The sequence below is a fragment of the Mustela lutreola genome, chromosome 11 (assembly GCF_030435805.1).
Source record: "Mustela lutreola isolate mMusLut2 chromosome 11, mMusLut2.pri, whole genome shotgun sequence".
Classification (NCBI taxonomy): Eukaryota; Metazoa; Chordata; class Mammalia; order Carnivora; family Mustelidae; genus Mustela; species Mustela lutreola.
The window spans coordinates 93,148,781-93,170,316 of NC_081300.1; the positions used below are offsets into that span (position 1 = coordinate 93,148,781).

At 50.5% G+C, this 21,536-nt stretch overlaps 2 protein-coding genes across 10 annotated transcripts in view; one reads left to right on the forward strand and one right to left on the reverse strand.

The window, feature by feature from the left end:
- The window catches only part of HECTD4 (HECT domain E3 ubiquitin protein ligase 4), a 184,529-nt gene extending 174,126 nt beyond the window's left edge, over positions 1–10,403 (forward strand). For all 8 annotated transcript variants that reach the window (XM_059139623.1, XM_059139624.1, XM_059139626.1 and 5 more), the window contains 9 exons: positions 446–592; positions 1,380–1,499; positions 2,155–2,310; positions 3,745–3,848; positions 4,008–4,229; positions 6,106–6,272; positions 6,663–6,858; positions 7,462–7,684; positions 8,208–10,403. In XM_059139623.1, coding sequence (XP_058995606.1) covers positions 446–592; positions 1,380–1,499; positions 2,155–2,310; positions 3,745–3,848; positions 4,008–4,229; positions 6,106–6,272; positions 6,663–6,858; positions 7,462–7,684; positions 8,208–8,344 — 1,472 coding nt within the window. In that variant the 3' untranslated portion in view covers positions 8,345–10,403. The remainder of the gene's footprint in view (positions 1–445; positions 593–1,379; positions 1,500–2,154; positions 2,311–3,744; positions 3,849–4,007; positions 4,230–6,105; positions 6,273–6,662; positions 6,859–7,461; positions 7,685–8,207) is intronic.
- Positions 10,404–20,479: 10,076 nt separating this feature from the next.
- The window catches only part of TRAFD1 (TRAF-type zinc finger domain containing 1), a 30,081-nt gene continuing 29,024 nt past the window's right edge, over positions 20,480–21,536 (reverse strand). For both annotated transcript variants that reach the window (XM_059139633.1, XM_059139632.1), the window contains one exon: positions 20,480–21,403. In XM_059139633.1, the coding sequence (XP_058995616.1) occupies positions 21,344–21,403 (60 nt within the window). In that variant the 3' untranslated portion in view covers positions 20,480–21,343. The remainder of the gene's footprint in view (positions 21,404–21,536) is intronic.

The following is a 21,536-nucleotide window of genomic DNA, read 5'->3' on the forward strand; positions in this document are numbered from 1 at the left end:
ATGTGAGCACCAGGGAGACAGTGTGCCAGTGTCTGTGTCCTGTTCTTGACATCTGATGTGACTTTGGGGGAAGCTGATGAAAGGTACACAGGACTGTGTACTATTTTTGCAGCTTCCTAGAAGTCTGTTTCAAATTTGAAATTAAAAATAGCATCAATCACAGCCCTGGCGTGGCCCTGAAGATAGGCCGAGGAGGCCCTGGGATTCCCTAAGAGCCAGGGCCTCCCCACTGCTTCTGCTTGGCCTGGGCTCAGGCAGACCAGGGGCCACTCACGCACTGCGTCTGTGGGTCCCGGGAATAAAATCTCCCGTGGGGTCCTCCCAGTCCCCCTGAAATGCCCTGGCCCCGGTGCTGCGGCGGGCCCCACCCCCACCCCAGGGACAGGGACCACCTGAGTCTGTTCGCAGCCCGGGATCCTGGGCCTGACCGCCCTCATCCCTGCAGACGTGCCCATCGAGAGCCTGCGCCTGCGCTTCGCTCTGCTGCAGTCCCTGAACACCACGCTGGAGACCTTCTTCCTGCCTCTGGTGGAGCTGCGCCCCACGCCCATGTACGCGCACAGCATCGCCGCGCTGCTGAAGGAGGCCAAAGGTCAGCGCCTGCGCACCCCCCCCCCCACGTCGCCCGCCGGACAGTCCGGGAGGCGCAGCCTTACCTGGACCGCGCCCGGGTCCGCAGGAACAGCGCTTCCAGCCGAGAGCAGTTACTTCAGTTACACCCTGAAAAATTAAATTTTCTTGAGTTTTCCGGGGGCTCCTGGCTGGCTCAGTCAGAAGAGCGTGTGATTCTTGATCTCGGGGTCATGAGTTTGAGCCCCACATTGGATTCCATTAATTAAAAACAAAACAAAACAAAATAGAAGGCTCTGATTCACTGTCTGTCCCCTACGTTCCAGAGATGATCATTAACTGCTGAGTACCTGTCCTTCCAGACTTTTCTGTTCACATACAAATAGACACACGTGTTTGTTGGTTTTGTTTTTTTGTTTTATTTAAAAACAGGTATCCTAGCGTATGTTCTGTTCCCCACCTTCACCTTGTGGGTTTTTACTTGTTGCCATTTCAGAAAATGCTACAGCAAACCTCCTCATACTTCATGTTTTTCTGCCAGGGAGGTATTTCCTGGGCATGACAGAGGCCGGAGTTCATATATTACCACTGGGCCAGATACTAACAAATTACACACACACACACACACACACACCCAGAAAGTCAGGGTTGTGGCGCGTGAGTGCCCCATTCGGGGGCCTGGAGGGCGTCCCAGGAGAGACTGGCCCAATGCGGGGGAGGGGGCGCAGCGTGTCCTCTGCCAGGCCTCAGAGAAGACAGGGAAGGAAAGCAGCCCCGTCTGAGCCTCTCTCCCACATTCTCCCTTTCAGGGCTGATCTTTTATGACACGAAGGTGACTGTCATGAATCGGGTGCTGAATGCCACCGTGCAGAGGACCGCTGACCACGCAGCCCCCGAGATCACTTTGGACCCACTGGAAATCGTGGGAGGTAAGACAAGCTACGCAGAGCAGAGAATGCAAGAAGGTCGCGACTGAGCAAACGATGCAGTTGATCTCTTGCACGTGATAGAAGCCTCTAGACGAAGGGAGTGCACACATTCATCCGGCTGCTTCTCTCCTCCTCCCAAGTGTCCCAGCGGGTGGCTTCCACCTTCAGGGTCCCCTTTGGAGCCTGCGTGCTGGGCAGCAAGAGGAAGGGGAGAGGCGGAAGGAGCTCTCCGCTTCCCGGAGCCTCGCCTCCCCTTCCCTGGCGAACTGTCTGGGTGCTACACCTAACTGCGGGGCCGGGTGGGAGTGGAAACATCCTGACCGACCATGGACTTGCTAGAGTTGGGGTCCCGCATTGAATAAGCGGGGGCACGGCTCCTGGGGCGGTAGCCACGGCGGATAAACACACACACAGCGTAGAGGAGATGAGACGAGTATGGACCGGGGATCCCTCCCCTGGAGACGGAGGGGAGGCTGGGAGCCGTGTGCCTGTGGCAGGGAAGACCTTCCGAGAGCAGAGAGAAGGCAGGGTGGCTGAGCCGGCGGCGGGGGGGCGGGCTGAGAAGCTGGCAGAGGCCTGGCAAGCCATCTGTCCCCGGGGAGGGAGAGCAGAAGCTGGCGTCGGGAGGCTTTTACCGCTTTCTGTCTCTTTCCAGGGGAGATCAGAGCCTCCGAAAACTCCTACTTCTGCCAGGCTGCCCGGCAGCTGGCCTCTGTGTCGTCCTCGCAGCTGTGCGTCAAGCTGGCCAGCGGCGGCGACCCCACCTATGCCTTCAACATCCGCTTCACCGGGGAGGAGGTCCACGGCACCAGTGAGTGCAGCCGCCGGGCTCTGGGCCGCCGGTGCGGGCGGAGGCCATGTGGGGGCTGTGAACGTTTCTAGGGTCACCTGTAGCCTCTTCTGCCCCAGATGCCCCCCCCCCCCCTTAGCAAGACTGAAAAAGCCAGGTCGTCGGTAGCTGCTACTGCCCCCGGCCTGGGCGGGAGCCGGCGCTTGTCAGGGACTTCAGCCCCGCGGCCCCGGTCAGCACCGAGGGGACGCCGTGGAGACGCCATCCGTGCCGATGGGCTTCGTGCCCTGGGAAGCGCCCCCGGCGGAGGGGTGGGCTGGGTCAGAGCTTGTGTGCGTCCCATGAGAGACCCGTGCGAGGGACAGCGAGGAGGCCCAGCAACTCAGAAAATGCTCCCTCGTGCCGCTTTCAGCCATCCTAAGTGCGCCCCAGACATTGAGGAAGGGTTTCCCACTCGGGGTGAGAGGAGAGACCGGGGGCCTCAGCCAGACGCAGCGGGAGGGCCGGGCCGCTGGGGCAGCTGCATCTCCCACTGCCACTCGCATCCCGGGACCCCGCTCCGGCCGAGCCTCGGGCCAGGTCCTCTCAGAAAGCCCCTACCCGCCGAGCACACCGAGGGGGCCGGGCCCCCCTCCACAAGCTGACCCTCCGCCTGGCAGCAGAAGCTCTCGACAGATCGGCCTTGTCCCGCAGGACTGACAGCCGCCTCCCCGGGCCAGACAGCCGGCTGCGGCTCAACCCAGCTCTCTCTGGCTCCTCGGCCCAGCCCTTGGTGGTTTCCGCAGGCAGAAATCTCCTGCTTCCCCGTGGAAGCTGAGCGGGGACATCTGTCCCCAAGCAGGTCCTCTGAACGACTCCAACCAAGTAGTGTGTATGCACAGCTGTTCCAGAGCTTCTGACCTTAGGGCCCTGATAGGGAATGCGCAGGGGAGAGGAGACAGCCACAGGGAGACGTTAGCCAGAAAGCCAAAGGCACGTTGGAATGACAGCAGCAGGGGACAGTTAGTGGCCCTTTGCCCTCTCTAAGTGCTCATGTCATCGGTCTGTGCAGTTAGACACTCACTGGCCTGGGCAGGGGTCAGTGCTGAGTAGGACAGGCAGCCCGGCTTTCGGTACGACCTAGAGTGACAGGTGTGAATCAGACAAGCTTGCAGATGAGTGGGACCTTGCAGCCGCGGGAGGGGGCAGCCCCCATGGGACTCTGCATCGGGGCAAAGCCAGCCCCCCCCCCATTGGTTCGATTGTTGTCCCCATTTGGTGGGTTGGGTCACCCAGCTAGTAAGTGGCCCAGTGGGACTTGACCCCCCGTCTCCCCGCCCTCGGACGAGTCTTCTGTCCCCTCCACCGTAGCTGCATTCCGGGTGGCGGACGAGCTGAGGTCCAGGTGGGCCCAGGGGCCGCGGGCAGGTGGGCTGCCGGGGTCCCGGTGCTGATGGGTCTCCGTGTGTCCCGCAGGCGGCTCTTTCCGGCACTTCCTGTGGCAGGTGTGCAAAGAGCTGCAGAGCTCCTCACTGTCCCTCCTGCTGTTGTGCCCCAGCTCCGCTGTCAACAAGAACAAGGTAGGATGCCCGAGGCGTGGGCAGCGGCGGGGCGCCGGCTCGGGGCCCTGGGGGCCGTCCTGACCCTGCGGGGGCTCCCTGCTGCCGGCCGTGGGCGCCTGCTCCAGGGAGGGGTAAAGGCACCGTCCATCACTTCATCTGCGCCTCCTCCATCTCCAGGGCAAGTACATCCTGACCCCCAGCCCCATCACCTACGGGGAGGAGCAGCTGCTGCACTTCCTGGGCCAGTTGCTGGGAATTGCAATTCGGGCAGATGTCCCTCTTCCCCTGGACCTCCTGCCTTCCTTCTGGAAGACCCTGGTGGGTGAGCCCCTGGACCCTGACCAAGACCTACAGGAAGCAGACATACTCACCTACAATTATGTCAAGAAATTTGAGAGTGTAAGTGAATAGTCCGTGCTGGGGACAGCAGAGCTCAGGGGCAGTGTCCCCGGGGCTCCTTGCTGCCTCCATGGCCTGCCGTCCCCTGGTCCTCCCTGCCCAAGCGCCCACCTGAAGACCAGCTAGGCTCTCCCAAAGAACAGGAGGGAAGGCGAGCCACGTCTGGCAGGCTTACTTCATGGCAGAAGCCCCTCTGGCTTCTCTTCCTATTTGATAGCAGCAGAGTAGGGGTGACCGATGTGCCCTGACGGCCTCCCAAAGACACAGCGTTGAAGGGTTCCCGGCCGCTGATGGAGCAGAGGTGCCGGGGGCGGGGGTCTCCGACAAGCAGACCCACTTTCACTTTTAAGAGCTTGGTTTTGGGGCCTCAGAGCTCAGGAGATTGGCTCTTGGGGATCACCGGAGATCAAGCAGGGAAGGGGAAGGGCTTGGGACCGGAGCTCTCCTCCTTGTGCCTTGAGACACAGCTAGTGCGAGCACAGCACTGAGCGCCCCTCGGCCCGCACAGCCCAGCACCCTGGAGGCGGCGTGCTCAGTGCTCGGCTGTGGCTGGGCCCCCGGGGGGCTGTTCACATCTGGCCACTAGTTCGCAGTCTCCGAGGCTGGCCGGGAGCCAGGCTCTGGGCTCTCGCCCCAGCCACGGGAGCGACCGGGTTACTCTCCCGGCATGAGGCCCTGTTCCGGAGGGCTGTGTGCACACATCCTCGAGACGAGGCCAGGAGAGAGGGAGGCTCAGAGAGGAGAGTTGGTGGGGAGCAGAGCCACCAGGGGACATCCATGTCCAGCTGCAACACCTCCTCAAGGTAGAGACCAAGTGTGGAGGTGCCTCTGCCCCAGCCCTCCGCCTTGAGGCCAACTGCCTGTTTCTCAGGGGAGCAGCAGAGGCCTGGCTGCGGCCACTTGAGTGGGAGCCTCAACTGACGGAGGCTCAGAACTTGGGCCCTCTGAGGGGTTTCGGTGCCAGGCTCTCCACTGTCCTCCCCTTGGCCACCACTTGAGGGCAGCAGTACAAGGGAGCACCAAAGCCGGGATCCTGGATTCGTGCTTGGTTTCCGTGCCAAAATGGAGAGGACAGGGAATTGTCTAAAGGGTCAAAGCAGGGCGGCCCCCACAGGCTGGGGATTTAGGAGTCCCTGCCAGGCACTGCTTTGAGAAGTTCTCCCAGGGCTGTGCGTAGCAGCAAGGGCCTGAGGCAGGCAGAGGGTATAAGACAGCGTCCAGAAGGTCAGTCCAGGCAAGGCTTCTTTCTGAAGGGGTTGGGCAAAGCCTCAGAGGGTGCCGGGATATGGCTATGCCAGGGTTGGGGCACACGAACCAGGAAGAAATATTCTGAACTTCTGGTGCTTGTACCTGTAGCCTTTACCAACCCAGACTTAGGGGTTTATTCTCTCTGGGGCAGATCCTGTCATCTCCTTGGTAGCCCGGCATGCACAGCAGTGTCTTTTGGACCCTAATTTTTTTCTTTTTTAATCATCTGCTTTTGAAACTAAATATAGATATAGATTTGGCTTCAGGCAAGGCTGAATCCAGGTGTTCAGATGATCTCTTCGATAACTGGTTTCAAGATGGTCCCCATTAGTATGAGATGTACCATCTTACAGTTGTGTCCACACCAGGGAAAGGGCTGCCACTTCCAAACGGTAACAGAAAAAGCCCTGCAGTTGGGGTCTCACCAGCCAGGCTTCTGCCACATGCCCAGCTCTGAACTCACAGCAACTCTGGGCAGGCCTGTGCTGTGTGTGCCTTCATAATGGTCAAGGGCAGCCCCCATCCAAACGGTGCCTGCTGCTTGCCCAACTGGAGATTGGGGTTCCATCTTCCAGGGGACCTTGGGAACGGGTCAGGCAGTTAGCCCCGGTCTGCCTCTGCCCTCCAGATCAACGATGAGACCGAGCTCGAGGCCCTGTGCGCCGAGATCGCCTCCCAGCACCTGGCCACCGAGAGCCCTGAGGGTCCCAACAAGCCGTGCTGCAGGTTCACCTACCTGACCATGACGGGCGAGGAGGTGGAGCTGTGCAGCCGCGGCCGGCACATCCCTGTGGCGTGAGTGTTGTGCCTACACAGGGGACCGGCCAGTTGGGCTGATAGGGTGTCGCGGCAATGTCTGGACTTGGATGGCCTGGGCTGGGCTGGGGACAGACGGATCTCGCCCGTGGGAGGAGTGTGAGGCGGGACGTCGGGTGTCAGCAAGGATACAATGTGTTCAGCAGAAGGACTCTGTTAACAAAACCCCAGCTGCGAGGTGGGGGACACGCAGAGGCAGGAGAGGAATTCGTGGGGCTGCCAGGACGGGGACATCTCGGTAACGGGGCCTGAGGCCCCTCCTGCTGGGACCTTGACTGGGGCCGTGTGGCCGCGTGGCCGCAAGCCTAGGAGCAGCCCCACGGGCCGCCTCGGCATTCTCCGTCACCTGGGTCCCCGTCGCACCCGCAGGTGGGAGAACAAGGACATCTACGCGGCGGCCATCCGGAGCCTGCGGCTGCGGGAGCTGCAGAACGCCGAGTGCGTGACAGCCGTGAGGGCGGGCCTGGGCGCCATCATCCCGCTGCAGCTGCTCACCACGCTCAGCCCGCTGGAGATGGAGCTGCGCACCTGCGGCCTCCCGTACATCAACCTCGAGTTCCTCAAGGTCGGTGGCCTGGGGCCGGGCTACGCGGGCAGGCGGTGTCAGCGGGGGCTGTCCTGGTACTTGTGGGCCAGCACTCCGGCCCCAGGCCACGCGCACCACCCCACAGCCGAGTGAGCCGGAGCTGGCTTGTGGCCACACGTGGCAGGGTCCACTTCGTACCCAGATCGCTGTCGGGCCCCCCCCCCCCCCCCCGTCTGGGGCCACATCCCGAGCGAAGACCGTTCTGCTGAGCCCCCTCCCCTCGCCAGCCTGGCCTGCTCTCGCCCCAGCCAGCTTCCCTCAGGCTGGACCCCGGCATCCCAGGGTTGCGTCTTGCCAGCTGGGACACCTTGCCCGAGTGACTTCACGTCCGCTGGGAACGGTGACGGGCCCCGCCCAGCGTGGCCGTGGGGTAACCCAGGTCGAGCCTCTGCTGCTAGGCGTGAGGTGCAGGCTGCAGTCCCCCACACAGGCACTGGGACGGTACCTTCCAAGTCTCTGTCATCGTCACGATCCCCACGGCCGGCGGCCATGGTGTCCCTGCCGCACCCGTCTGGTCTAGGGAGGTCCTGGGCTTGCAGAGGCCTGGCTCGGCTCACGTCTTGGGGGGCCTTTCTTCCCCAGGCCCACACCATGTACCAGGTGGGGCTGATGGAGACGGACCAGCACATCGAGTTCTTCTGGGGGGCCCTAGAGATGTTCGCCCAGGAGGAGCTGTGCAAGTTCATCAAGTTCGCCTGCAACCAGGAGCGCATCCCGTTCACCTGCCCCTGCAAAGATGGGGGCCCTGACACGGCCCATGTGCCCCCGTACCCCATGAAGATCGCCCCCCCAGATGGCACAGCAGGTACCACCCGCCCCTCATCGTGTTCCAAGTCGGGTCGCACAGGCCCGTCCCTCAGCTGGGAGCCGGGGCTGCTGGGCACCGCGGCAGGGAGGGAGAGCCACGGACGGTTAAACCCAGTTGTAAACGAGGGAGGGGGCGGGGTCATGTGCCTCCCAAACTTTGCCTCAGCCAAGAGTCCATAGACGCCCAAGGTTGATGTATTTTCTGATATTTTAAAAAGTTAAAAATCCAGAAATGTTTTAATTTTCCAAATTTTAAATGTAGAAAAATAAAACCCTCTGCTGGGCAAGCGAACAGCTCTTACCAGATTCCCTCACAGGTGCCTGTGCTATACACAAGTTCTGTCTGCTGTTTTCTCCTCCAGAATCTTCTTTTGCCCCACACCTACCCCCTCCTCCTGATGGGCCTTGGGGCGGGCTTAGAGCTGCCCAAAGAAGCAAACCTGGAAGCAGAGAGGCCGATGGGGCTCGCTGGAACCGCAGCGCAGCCTCCTAACGCTGGCCTGGTGGGGTTTCTTTTGCAGGTTCCCCAGACTCTCGCTACATCCGAGTGGAGACCTGCATGTTCATGATCAAACTTCCCCAGTACTCCTCTCTGGAAATCATGCTGGAGAAACTTCGTTGTGCCATTCACTACCGTGAAGACCCCCTAAGTGGCTGAGGGGAGGGAGCCCCAGAGTGAGTCCGTCACCGAGGCACCGCTCCGCCGGCTTGGGAAGCCTGCCACTGAGGGCACGTCCCTCCAGGCCCTGCGTGAGGAGTTGGCGACATTTTGCTTTTCTGAACTTTTGTCCACATTCCAGGGCTTCCTGGAAGACTTAACCTTTTGTATTTGTATGTTTCGTGATGGGTTGGTTCTTTTACTACCTGTTTGTGGTATGTTTGTAGGATAGTTTAGTTCCCGGGCAGCCCGTGTCTCATTTGATCTTCTTGGACATTGTCTTTCATGGCCACCGGATTCTGATGCCATAAGGCCCCAGTTAGGTCCGCATCATGGAACCACCCAGCAGGAAGCTGGGGGTGAGATCCCAAGGCCACACAGAGCATCCCGTACTCTCCGCCGAGCATCTTCACAAACAGGTCTGTGGCCTTGCCCCTCCTGCCTTGAGCCGGAGTTGACCTGGACGCAGCTCCCACAGGCCTCCCTCCATCTTGAAATGGCTGGGCCAGTTACCCAAACGTGGGAGACACACAGGGAGCGTTCTGTGTTAATCTTCCGGCTTTGGAACCTTGTTCATGGTCTGGGTTTTTCTGAGGAAAAGCCCCCTCCTGGTTCCTCCATCGCTTCCCACCCAGACGAGCCTCCGCGCTCTCTCCTCTGGGCCCTTAGTCTGACAGTTTTCCACGGAGTGTTCTCCGAAGACCAAAGGGTTCATCCCTGACCTTAGTTCACAGCCAGGGGTGTCGCAGCTCCAGGAGTTGAGGACACCCAGAGGAGGAGGAACAGTGCTCGAGTGGGGGCCTTTTTCTGAGATCGAACAGGAAAGCACATGACTCAAGCCTCACCCCCTTTTGTACTCAGAAACAGCCCTTCCTCACCGCAGTGCTGGACTGGGCCACACACCCGTTTTGAAAAGAGCTGACTGACTGAGGTGCTCTGCTCCATTCAGGGTCTACTTCAGTGACTAAGACCTTCCAAGGACCGCTGTGGGGTCCTCCTGCACCCCTCCCTTGCCACCCCATGTGAGTGTGTGTGCCTGGGCTGAGCCGCTCCAGGCTCACCCACTGCCCCAGTGCATTTGTGCCCCACGCAGGTCTTTGTCCGATGGTACTTTGTTCAAGAGCAGCACATGCCATCTCGTTGGACACTGTCATTTTGGGCCTGGCCAGTTCTCATGGAATTGCATCACTGTATTTATTGTATAATATTGTGAATACTGAAAGTTCTGAGTGCGTGCGGACTAGAAGGCTTTGGAGTGTGAGTGCTGGGGAGAGAGAGCTGCGTTTTTCCTTTCTCTGCTGTGGCCCTGGTCTGTCGGAAGGATGTATGGATTTTAGAGTTAGAGCCATTAGCATCCATCCCCTCCCTCTTATTCTTAGGAAATGCATTAAGGACCATTAGAGAAATGATTCCCCAACCTAAGGAAAAGCTAAAACCGGATTAATTGTTCCGGCTGCATCGGTTACATTTGATGCAGGAGCAGTCCTGTCTGGAGGGAAGCGTCCGCAAGCATTTTTCCGTGCTTGAAAGGAAGAGGGTCGGCCGCCGCCTCTCCTGGCCGCCACCGCCCCGGTGCCTGGGGGATCACAGCGGGGTGTAGTCCTGACAAGGATCCTCTTACTTCCGCTAACGAAAGAGCCTCTGGCTTATTAGAAGCAGTTCTTGCTCTCTGGATTTTTACATTCTTGGCCCCTTCCAATCCTTCCTATCCCTTGAATGGACTCAGAATTGTCAGCTACCTCCCCAAGGGGGGTTTGGGAAGCTGCTTTTGGCCCATCACTTGATACGATGACAGCTGTGAGTAAGATGTCTGCTGCTAACACGATTGCTTCTCCCAGAGAGCACATTGAGAGGTCCAGACCGAGTCAAACCTGGGCCCTAAAAAAACCGTGTGCTGTAAAGTTACTTGATGTATATTTATTATAATTATTTATGGTTGCATTTAACAAAGTTTTCATTCAATTTGATGCTATTTACACCACTGCTGTGTAAAGGAAGCTCACTACAGGAAAAAAGTCGCACCAATAAATAACCTTCATCTAATTTTGATTTACCTGAAGAGTTGTGTGATCATCTACTCACTGAAAAGATTCAAAGGCTGATAAGCTCGGATGGCTCTGATACCTAAGTGCTGTCCAGTCGTTAGGAATCTGCTCTCTGCACTTGACGGGCTTCTTCGTCATGCTTATCAACTACCTTTTCCCATTCAACTCCTTGAGGCTGGTTTTCAGATAGAAAGCATGATAGAAGGAATGGAAATCCAAGGTCAAAGCTAAACCAACCTGTGCATGTTCTGCCCCTACTCATAGTGGAGCTTGTCTATACTCTCATGCCAGTGTAAGAATTTTCCTCAAGGAGATCATTGCACTGGAAGAGTCTAGGCTGCTCTTAGACCACATATCCTCCCCTGGGAGCCAGCAGTGGATTTAGAACTCCTGTACAAAAGGGAAATGCAGAGAAGATAAAGACCTAGTGCTGCTTTCCTAAGATCAATGGTTCTGCCCTCTTCTAGCACAGTTCCCCCTTACTACCCCGCAAGGGAACCCTGTGGTCTGCATTCGGGAGAATCCAGCCAGTCTCCCTGACCTGCTTACCACGTCCTCCTGCTCCATGGGAGTCCTCGCAGACACACTTAATTCTTCTTCTGACCCTATCTTTCTTATCCTTAAGAAATGCTTTTAGTGGAAGTATGCCATCTAGGTCTTCATTACAAGAAGAGCAAAAGTCCTCTTGGTGAGGAACAAGCAACTTTCCTCCTGTCTGTTGCCTCAGGGTGCTAGAAACAGCAAAAGCAACCACTCACGGCGAAGAGAAGACTTCTGTTGGGCGTGAGAAGCTGGGGAGTGAGGTGCCTCAGCTAAACATCCCTCGCTGAGCACAGCAACGATTCTCCTGCTCTCCAGAATGGCTGAGGACATCTTTTTAAAGAGTTGCTTCTTAAAAAAACAAGTGTATTCAAAATTATACTATCCAATAATAGACAACATTCATCCTCATTAGTCATGAGAGATGCATATTAAAATCACGACAATCTATACAGCTACCACCAAACCCCCATGGTTGGGGGAGGATGTGGAACCAACCACACACGGATGTGGGGAACGTTAAGCTACAACTACTTTGGAAAACTCGTACTCTCCACTGCATATCCCCTAAGGCCAGCAATCCCACGCCTCTTGTAAATCCAACAGAATATATACGCCTCACCAAAAGCCATGTGTAAGAATGCTCCCAGCAATGGTAACAGTGCTAGCCGCAGGGCACACAATAGAATGCTCTAGAAGGAGGACAGCAAACTACTGCTACATGCAAGCATGTGGAGGAGCCGAACACCGTGATCAGCAGAAGAAATCAAGCATAAAAAAGTACTTACTGGTATGAGTTCATTTAAATAATACTAAAAATAGTGAAAAATAATTGACCTATCTTAACATAAAATATCAAAATAGTAGTGGTCTTGGGTCCCAGAGCATAGGTAGTAGGAGGGGTGTTCTGGGCTCTTGGTAATGTTTTTGGTGTAGGAAGTGGTGACAGATACGTGTTCACAATGGGCTGTACACCACCATGTACTTTTCTGAAGGGATGGTCTCCTGGATGGATAGTTTCTGAAAAATACAAGTACTGAGTCTGGCTGGCTCAGAGTATACAACTCTTGATCTCAGGGTCAAGTTTAAGTCCCATGTTGGGCATGGTGCCTACTTATAAAAAAAATCCCAATGCCTCAGTGCCCCCTTCCAAATACAAGTACACCAAAATGAGGACATGAAGAAATAAAAGCATACATTCCATCTTCATGAAACTTAAATCTATCATTTTAATCCACAATTTCTGAAAGGACAACTATGAGCAGAATAAATGACTTCAGAGGACATATGTGTACCTCCCTCTAAAAAATAAACGTTTTAAAGGGAAGAAGGAATTAGATGCCTCATAAACAAGGATTCAAAATTCATGTAAGAAGCAGAAGGTCAAGCACCGCACCTGGAGAAAGCTAGAAGCCCTATTCAGGAGAAAGCACCCGAGCAGCTGAGCCTCCAGCCTTGGGTTTACACAGCAGGCTTGGAAACCTACAGAGTCTGAAAGTGAACATGCCAGCCTACTGCCCTACAGGGAACGCGAAGAGTTAAAGAAGCCTCTTATTTTTAGTGCCCCAGTCTTAAATGTAAACAGCCCAGAAACAGATTTGAGGAAAGGTCTATAATATACCAAAACAAAAAGTACAGAGTAGAACGAGATATCTAAAAAACAACCATGGCACAAAGTACGAGAACGAGTACTGGCTCATTTGGAGGGTGTGACTCCTGATCGTGGGGTTGTGAGTTTGAGCCCGACACTGAGTGCAGATGTTACTTTAAAAAGTACTGCATCCAGGGGCACCTGGGTGGCTCGGTAGGTTAAGGCCCCTGCCTTCGGCTCAGGTCATGATCTCAGGGTCCTGGGATCAAGCCCCGCATCGGGCTCTCTGCTCAGCAGGGAGCCTGCTTCTCCTCTATCTCTGCCTGCTGCTCTGCCTACTTGTGATCTGTCAAATAAATAAAATCTTTAAAAAAAAAAAAAAAGGCAAAAAAAAAAAAAAAAAAAAAAAGGCACCGCATCCATTGAGTAAGGATGGAAAAGGCTGTGGGAAAGGCTAAGAGGCTACCAGAAATCCACTTATAGAAGAATGAAGGGATGGTGGCACCAGGGTGGCTCAGTCAATTAAGTGTCTGCCTTCGGCTCTGGTCATGATCTCGGGCCTGGGATTGAGCCATGAGCCCTGCATCAGGATGGGGGGCAATGTGTCTGCTCAGTAGGGAGCCTGCTTCCCCCCCCCCTCTCTGCCTGCCTCTCTCCCTACTTACAATCTGTCAAATCTTAAAATCTTAAAAAAAAGATGAAAGAATAAAATTGAGGAACTTTCCCATAAAGTTGGGCAAAAAGCTTATGAAAGAAAAAAGGGATCAGTCTAAGAGTGCCAATACGCAACTACCATTGGATTTCTGCAGAGAGAGAACAGAGAAATTACCAAATACCCAAAAAATAAAACTGAAAAACAAGAGGTCACAAGTTTCCAAAATGCTCATTTAGTGTCCAGCTCTTTGAATGGAAAAAGAATCCACACCAACATACACATGGGGAAGTTCAAATATACCAGAGATAAACATCCTTAAAAGCTTCAAGGGTAGGGGCGCCTGGGTGGCTCAGTGGGTTAAAGCCTCTGCCTTCGGCTCAGGTCATGATCCCAGGGTCCTGGGATCAAGCCCCGCATCAGGTTGTCTGCTCAGCGGGGAGCCTGCTTCCTCCTCTCCCTGCCTGTTTCTCTGCCTACTTGTGAACTCTGTCAAATAAATAAATAAAATCTTTAAAAAAAAAAAAGAGCTTCAAGGGTAAAAAATTATATGCAAATCAGAATGGCATCAGGCTTTAAAACAATCTAGAAAGCTCATGCTTTCAGGACACCTCTAACCACGATAGAGGAACAGAAACCAGACTTACCTTCCCCATCTCAACAACTAAAATCAAAAACCTAACATGTGGGGCGCCTGGGTGGCTCAGTCATTAAGCGTCTGCCTTTGGCTCAGGTCATGATCCCAGACTCTTAGGATCCAGCCCTGCATCGGGCTCCCTGCTCACAGCAAGAGGCCTGCTTCTCCCCCCTCCCACTGCCTCTCTATCAAATAAATGAAGGAAACAAACAAACCTGATGTGGAGCACCTGGGTGGCTCAATCAGTTAAGCATCTGCCCTTGGCTCAGGTCATGATCTCAGGATCCTAGGATCAAGCCCTGCATCAGGCCCCCTGCTCAGTGGGAAGTCTGCTTATCCCTCTCGTGCGCTCTCTTGTTCTCTCTCAAATAAAATCTTTAAAAAAACAAAACAAAAAAACCTGACATGTATGGTTCTCAAAACATCAGGCACTGAAGGGCAGAGCTCTTAAGAGAAATATGGTAGGTGCTATGGCCTCAGCATATGGTGTGGATAGTTTTTAGACAGCAGCAAAAGGAGGGGAAACCCAAGGTAGAACCCTACGTCTCCCATGATTAAGAAAACCAAAGCATCCAAGGAAACCAAGGCACCCAGTTTATGGGGCAGAGTAGAGATGGAGAGTTGTACAGGAAGAACTCTATGCAGATCTGTTGAGAGTCCTCAAGGATTCAGCGGAGTACTGATAAGCTCCTGCATATAAGGAAACTGCCAAAGGCTGGGAAGAGAACCAGCCAAAAGGATTAGAACTGGCAAAGAACAGGAGATAGCTCCTGTTCCCACTAGCCAATATAGAAAACTTTATCATTTATGGAACACTGATTTTTGCCTTAGTATTGCAGTAAAATTAATTCCTAATTTTGGAATTTGGAAAAACTAATTCCTATTCAGGTCCCACCTAATAAAGCTCAAAAGTTTGACACAGAAGGATCAAGCTGTTCTGAAATGACCAAGTATTAAAAACAAAGCTTGCAAATATAGGAATACAAAAATAGCACATAAGAGGGTAAAATTCAGAATGCCTGGCATCCAATCAAAAACCACTGGACACACAAAGAAGCAACAAAATAGGACCCAGAAAAATCAACTGAAACTAACCTAGAAATTACACAAGTGATAGAATTAGTAGACAAGAGCATTAAAAGTTATTACTGCACAGTTTAGTTAGAAAGGTAAGAGAAAAACAACAACACTGGACATGTTCGGTAGAGACATGGAAAATATAAACAACCCAAACTACCAGAGATAAAAACTACAATGTCTGAGATGAAAACTGTATTAGAAAAGAAGTCTCAAATGAATGGTCTCAGCTTTGACCTTAAATTAAAACAAGAAAAAAAGCTCAAAGCAAGCAGAAGGCGGCAAATTAATATCAAAATGGAAGGGCGGGGGGAGATCAGAATGCAAACCAATGAAATGGAAGCTGAACAACAGTGAAGGAAAGCAATGGGACCAAAGTTGATTTTTTGAGATCAATAAAACTGATAAATCTCTAACCTGTGGTTGCCATGCTATAGTGCATAATCTAGCTGCCTGTTTTTGTAAATAAAGTTTCACTGGAAGTCTCACCCATGGGTATTACCCACGGCTGCCTTCACTAACAGCAGTTGCAATTCAGACTGTAAAGGCCTGCAAAGCCTGGAGTATGTACTAGCTGGCCCTTAAGAAAGAAGTTTGAAACAAGATGGGACCAGGGAGGGAGACAAACCATAAGAGATTCTTAATCACGGGAAACAAATACAAAATAGGGTGGTTGGGTTATGGACACTGTTGGGGGAGTAGGGTAATATGCTATGGTAAGTGATATGAACTGTGTAAGACTGATGATTCACAGACCTGTATCCCTGAAGCAAATAATATATATGTAAATAAATAGAAAAAGTTTGGGGATCATTGCTCTAGCCGAACATATTAGGAAAAGAGAAAAGAAATTACCAGCATCAGGAATGACAGAGGTGAAATCACTACAGATTTTACAGATACTTTTAAATTAAGGTAGTATTATGAACACCTTTATGCCAATAAATTATTAAAATGGACAAATTCTTTGAAAGACAACACCAAAGTTCACTCAAGAAAAACAGAAAACCTGAGTAGCTCTGTTAAAACTGATAAAGGGTATCATACGTGGGGTACCTGGGTGGCTCAATTAAACACCTGCCTTCAGCTCAGGTTGTGATCCCAGGGTCCTGGGATCAAGCCCTGTGTCACACTCCCTGCTCAGCGACTCTGCTTATCCCTCTGCCCCTCTCCCCACTGCTCATGCTTGCTCTAATAAATAAAATCTTAAAAAAAAAAAAAAAAAAAAGTGTGTGTGAGGGTAATCATATTTATGGTTGAGTTTTGGTAGTTTGTTTTCAAGAAATTGATCTATTTCTCCTAGTCCCTTTTAAGGGCACCTTTGATTAGGTCAGGCCCATTCAGAATAATCTTACAGTCAACTGATTTGAAACTTTACACCCCCAAAATCTCTTCATGTTTTTGTCATAATACTTTTAAAAAAAATCATATTCACAGTCCTGCCCACACACAAAGAGAAGGAAATACATATACACCATGTACATATGTATTACATGTATGCCATGAACACCACGAGTCAGGAATCTTCATGGCCAATTTAAAATTCTGCCGATCACAAATAAGGAAAAAAATTATTCACTGAAGGGGCACGTGGGTGGCTTAACCAGTTAAGCATCCAACTCTTGGTTTCACTTGGCTCAGGTTATGATCTCAGGGTTGTGAGATCAAGCCCCACATCGGGATCCGCACTGGGTGTGCAGCCTGCTTGGGATTCTCACTCTCCTCACTGTCCCTCCCCCAACTCTCCCTCTCCAAAAAAACTAAAAATAAAATTTTATCCACTGCAACATTATTTTTAATCATAATATATGGGAAACAACCTAAACATACAGAGGAGAATGGATGAATAAACCACAGTACATTCATTCACACAATGAAGTAACTTTTTTTTCAAGATTTTATTTATTTATTTGACACAAAAGTGAGCACAAGCAAGGGGAGTGGCAGGCAGAGAAAGAGGGAGAAGCAGGCCCCCAGCTGAGCAGGGAGCCTGACGTGTGGCGGCTCGATCCCATGACCTTGGGACCATGCCCCAAGCCAAAGACAGGCTTCAGACTGAGCCACCGAGGCACCCCCAATGGAGTGATTTTTAAAATGAGGTATAACTGACAAATATACAATGAGAGTTACCTTGAGAATATGCTGTTACATAAAAAAAGCAAAGTTCAAGAGTATTTGTAATATGCTACCTCTAGCGTAAGAGAAAAGAGGAAATAAAAGACATATATTTGGTTCTTTTGACAAAAACAAGTTTAGAGGGAGATAAAATAAAACAAACTAACAAGATTGGTTGCCTACAGACAGTAGGTGGAAACGGGAAAGGCTGGAGATGTTGAATGGGTGTAGAAGGTATAAGGGCTAGTAACATTTCTGAGTAAACCTTTTATAGTTTAATGTTGGAACCATACTGATACTTTACATACTGTAAAATACAATAAACAAACCTGGGAGGAAAGGATCCCTAGGACGGAATATAAACAAAAACAAATCAAGACAAGTGTATTTCAAATGAATAGTGGAACACAAAGCAGCAAAGAATGGGAGTAAAGAAAGAACCTAAAATTTTGAACACATTTTTACTATATACCCTCATAATAAAGTCAAAAAGAGTGATAAAAGTATTTAGCTCGTTAATAGATTAAATTTTCTGTAGTGGTAAGATTCAGCAATACCAGTAACTACTTTCTTGGTCTTTGAGGACTGAGCAATAAGTAACTATATTGAGAATAACAGGAGCCAGATTTCTCATTGCTGGAGAAGCAAAGGACAGAATCAGCCCTGTGGTGATGCACTGAAACTGGGCATACTATTATGAACTCATAATACAGTTATAAAATCAAGTATATGCAGGTCTACAACGCACATAATACATATATATATAAATATACATACACGTATTTTGAAGCTGTCTTCTGAGAGGACACAGAAGCAATAACCCCCACCCCCACAGTAATATCTTGTACATGTCAAGCACCCAGATGATGGTTTCTAACTACTGTTCTGCCCCAAAAGAATCCAGGGTTTCTGGGGAAAAAAAAATTCTAGCCCTGAGGCAGGGAAAATACAAGAGGAACCTGGAATATCTTGTGTCAGAAAGTAAGGATGTGTTCGAGAAATAGTTGGCCGTGCCAAAACAAAGACACATGAACCAGCTGGCCAAATCTGGCCATCAAAATAATTATATTCGATCATCAGAATAAATAATAAAGATGAAAAATAAAAAATTGAATAAAATAGCCTATTTTTATATATGAATGAATGGGGGAGAAAGAACAGTTCTTCCTTATAGAATACCAACTAAAATGTTGAAGGAATGATGGGAGTCAGAAAAGCATCATTTCAATAGTAATAATTCAGGCAAAGAATCATCATGGATGCTAAAACTAATCACTGGAGATTTGATAAGGAACAGCAGTCTCAAAATACCTCCCTCAAAAATAGTGAGTAGAAAAGAAAAAACTAACTTTACAGTGGCGAAACCTGCCAGACAGTCTTCTTTACCAATTGATCAAAAATTATCACTGAAACAAATTGATAGCACATGGCCATGCATCTTAGGATGTATAGAGGAGACCGTGTAATTTCTGGTATTCCCACAAAAACAGCATAACCTGAATTGTTAAACAAACAAAAATAGACAAACCCAAATATAAAGAGGTTCTACAAAACAGCTGGCCTATAATCCTGAAAAATTTAACATCTCTGAGAACAATTTGAGGAATTATCCCAGATTAGAGGCTAAAAAATGTGATAAGTATATGCAACACGTGCTCTTGCACCAGAGAAAAGTGTTTTTTGTCACTGTTGGGACAAATTTGGTCCTGGTAAAATAGAATAAGGTTTGTAAAGGAGAATAAATAGTATTGCATCAATGTTGACTTCCTGATTATTGCACTGCAATTAAGTTAAAAGAACATCCTCATTCTTAGGAAACACACACTCGAAGCAGTTGTGATTAAGGGGTGCCCTGTCTGCAACTCCCTCTCAAATAATCTGAGTTCAGGCAAAAAAAAAAAAAATTACAGATACATTGCTAAAGCAAATACAATTAATAGTTAATAAGAGCAATGCTGTCCAATGCCATGATTTGGAAATATGGCAGTGAACACCAGAAGAAATAGCTTGAAAAAAAAAAAAAGGCGATCAACTTTCAGGAGAGAATCTCAAAAGATGGAAAGAGGCCAAGAAATTAGTTCTTGAGTCTTTTAACTATCCTTATTTTAGGAGCATACAATACTTTTCTTGTCTGTTGTTGGTTTTTTTTAAGTTTGAGAGAGAGCACAAGCGGGGAGGAGGGTCAGAGAAAGAGGGAGAAGCAGACTCTGTGCCGAGCAGGGAGCCCGATGTGGGGCTCCATCCCAGGACCCTGGGATCGTGACCTGAGCCGAAGGCAGACACTGAACAGATTGAGCCAAAGGCAGACACAACAGATTGAGCCACCCAGACAAGTGGCATAAAATACTTTAAAAAATATTTCAGAGGCACCTAGATGGCTCAATCAGTTGAGCAACTGACTCTTGGTTTTGACTCAAGTCATGATCTCAGGGTTATGAGACTGAGCCCCAAGTCAGGCTCCCTGCTCAACAGGGGTCTGCTTGAGGTTCTCTCTCTCTCTGCCCCTCCCCTAGTATGTGTATGAAACAAAGAAAAGAAAGAAAATCTTCTATTTCAAAAAGTGTACCCATTATGAAACATTCAGGAACTATAGGTTACTAAAGAAAGTAAAACAAACCAAAAAAATTATTATTTTACTGAACATCTAATCCAACCAAAGGGAAGGAAAACAAGTTTATCTCCATCCCCAAACACTAAAATTATGGGTGACAAGCCCCAAAGCCCTCTCTGCCCCAGAGGATCCTTCCTCACACCTCTAAGTCCCAGGGGGATTTTCAGTCATGCCAGGAGTGGCCCAAGTCTCAGTTTTTGGGGATTCTTTCACCAAAGACAAGAAGGTATTTCTGAGCTGACTGCTAATTTTTATTCAGGTAAAAATTTGACATAAAGCATACCAAAAAACCCTGTACTTCTCTATTTTTTTCTCTGGTCTTACTTTTTATTCTCATTATGGCCCAGACCTGAATGGGAGTCCTGGCTCCGCCATGAATTACCTGCATAGCCTTCTGCAAATCGCTCATTTCCACTGATGAAATGAGGCAATTCTTCCCTCTTTTCCCACTGCCACAAGGTTGTCAGGAGAAAAACAAATGAGCTCAACATAACCTAAAGTCCTGTACTAAGGGGTAATGAATAATTCTGCTAAGGCTCAACCACTCTCAGGACCGAGGCTTTTAAAATATCTGCCTTTCTCTGCTCAGTTGGAGGCAGTCCCACCTCCACCCCAAATCACCACCAGAGCTCCAACAGCCATCCACTTCCTCAAAATTCAATAGAAAACTATTATCTTGAATGTCTGGCACTAAAAAGAAGCTCATGCTGCAACTACCAGGGTTTCAGGGAGAATTGGGCGGGGGGGGGGGGGAGCCTAATCCTGCTCACCTTCCCCCATACTTCGGGGACAATTCCAACTCCAGCCCACTCTGTCTTCTCTAAGGTCTCCAAAGAGTGCAAAGGAGAAGGAACCACAAGACTCAGCTGAACTCCAAGTACAAACTTTATTTCTATTACAAGTATAGTAGTAGTAGTAGTAGTAGTAGTAGTAGTAGTAGTAGTGAAATAAAAAGAGGGGATGGGGGCTCTGATACTTGGTTTTCAGAGCAAGCCATGAACTTGGGCCTCGGTCCTGATCCAAGCAGAGCCCAGCACGGCTCTGGTGGCAACAGGGAGTCCCCAGCCTTCATCAGAAGACAGTAGAGACAAAGGAGCCAGGCTCCCCACCAGAAACAGAAGGCAGTTATACCAAATGCCAAAGAAGCAGATTAAAACAAAGCCTCTAGAGCACTCACCTCTAGCTCCAATCATCTCCAAAGCTTTGTTCCTAACATATATTGCAACTGGCCTGAACACTTCACCAGAGTGCCTCCATACACACCAGAGGCCCAAATTCTAGAGTGGGGAGGGACAGTACACAGGAGGGTACCTAAAAGTTCCCAAATTGAGGCCCCAACAGAGAAGAGAATCACTTCACTGGTGAGTACCAGGTTTCCAGAACCCCTCTCTCCTCTTCCCACCAGGACTACACAGCACCAAGAAGCAGTGGCAATAGTATGTCCAAAGATGGAGCCCTGGTGGGCTGAGAGGCCATAACTCGTATTCCTGCACAGCCAAAAGGCAGTAGCTAAAGGTGAAACATTTCTCAACAGCCTCCCTGCTAACCCTCCCCCAAACCCTCAAACTCCCACAGCACAATCTCAAAAGACACAAAATGGCCATAACCTAGAAAAAGTTAAAATCTGTAAAATCTCCCCTGCCCACAGAGCCCAAGAGGTGGGGCCTGAACCGTGGCAAGTGCTGCTGTGCAGAGAAGATGGAACCACTGTGCAGGTTCTCTGAGACACCATTACTCTTCTTCCTCTTCCTCCTCTGCATCCCCAGCTCCTTGTTGCTTGGGGGGTTTTGCCTGTTGAACAAGAGAACACAATCGAAGTAGAAAGGAGGAAGTGAAAAAGAAGTCCTCCTCCTCTAGAGACCTAGAAATGTCAAACTTCCACGGAAACCTCATCCATTGCCTGACGCCCACCTCTGACTCCAAG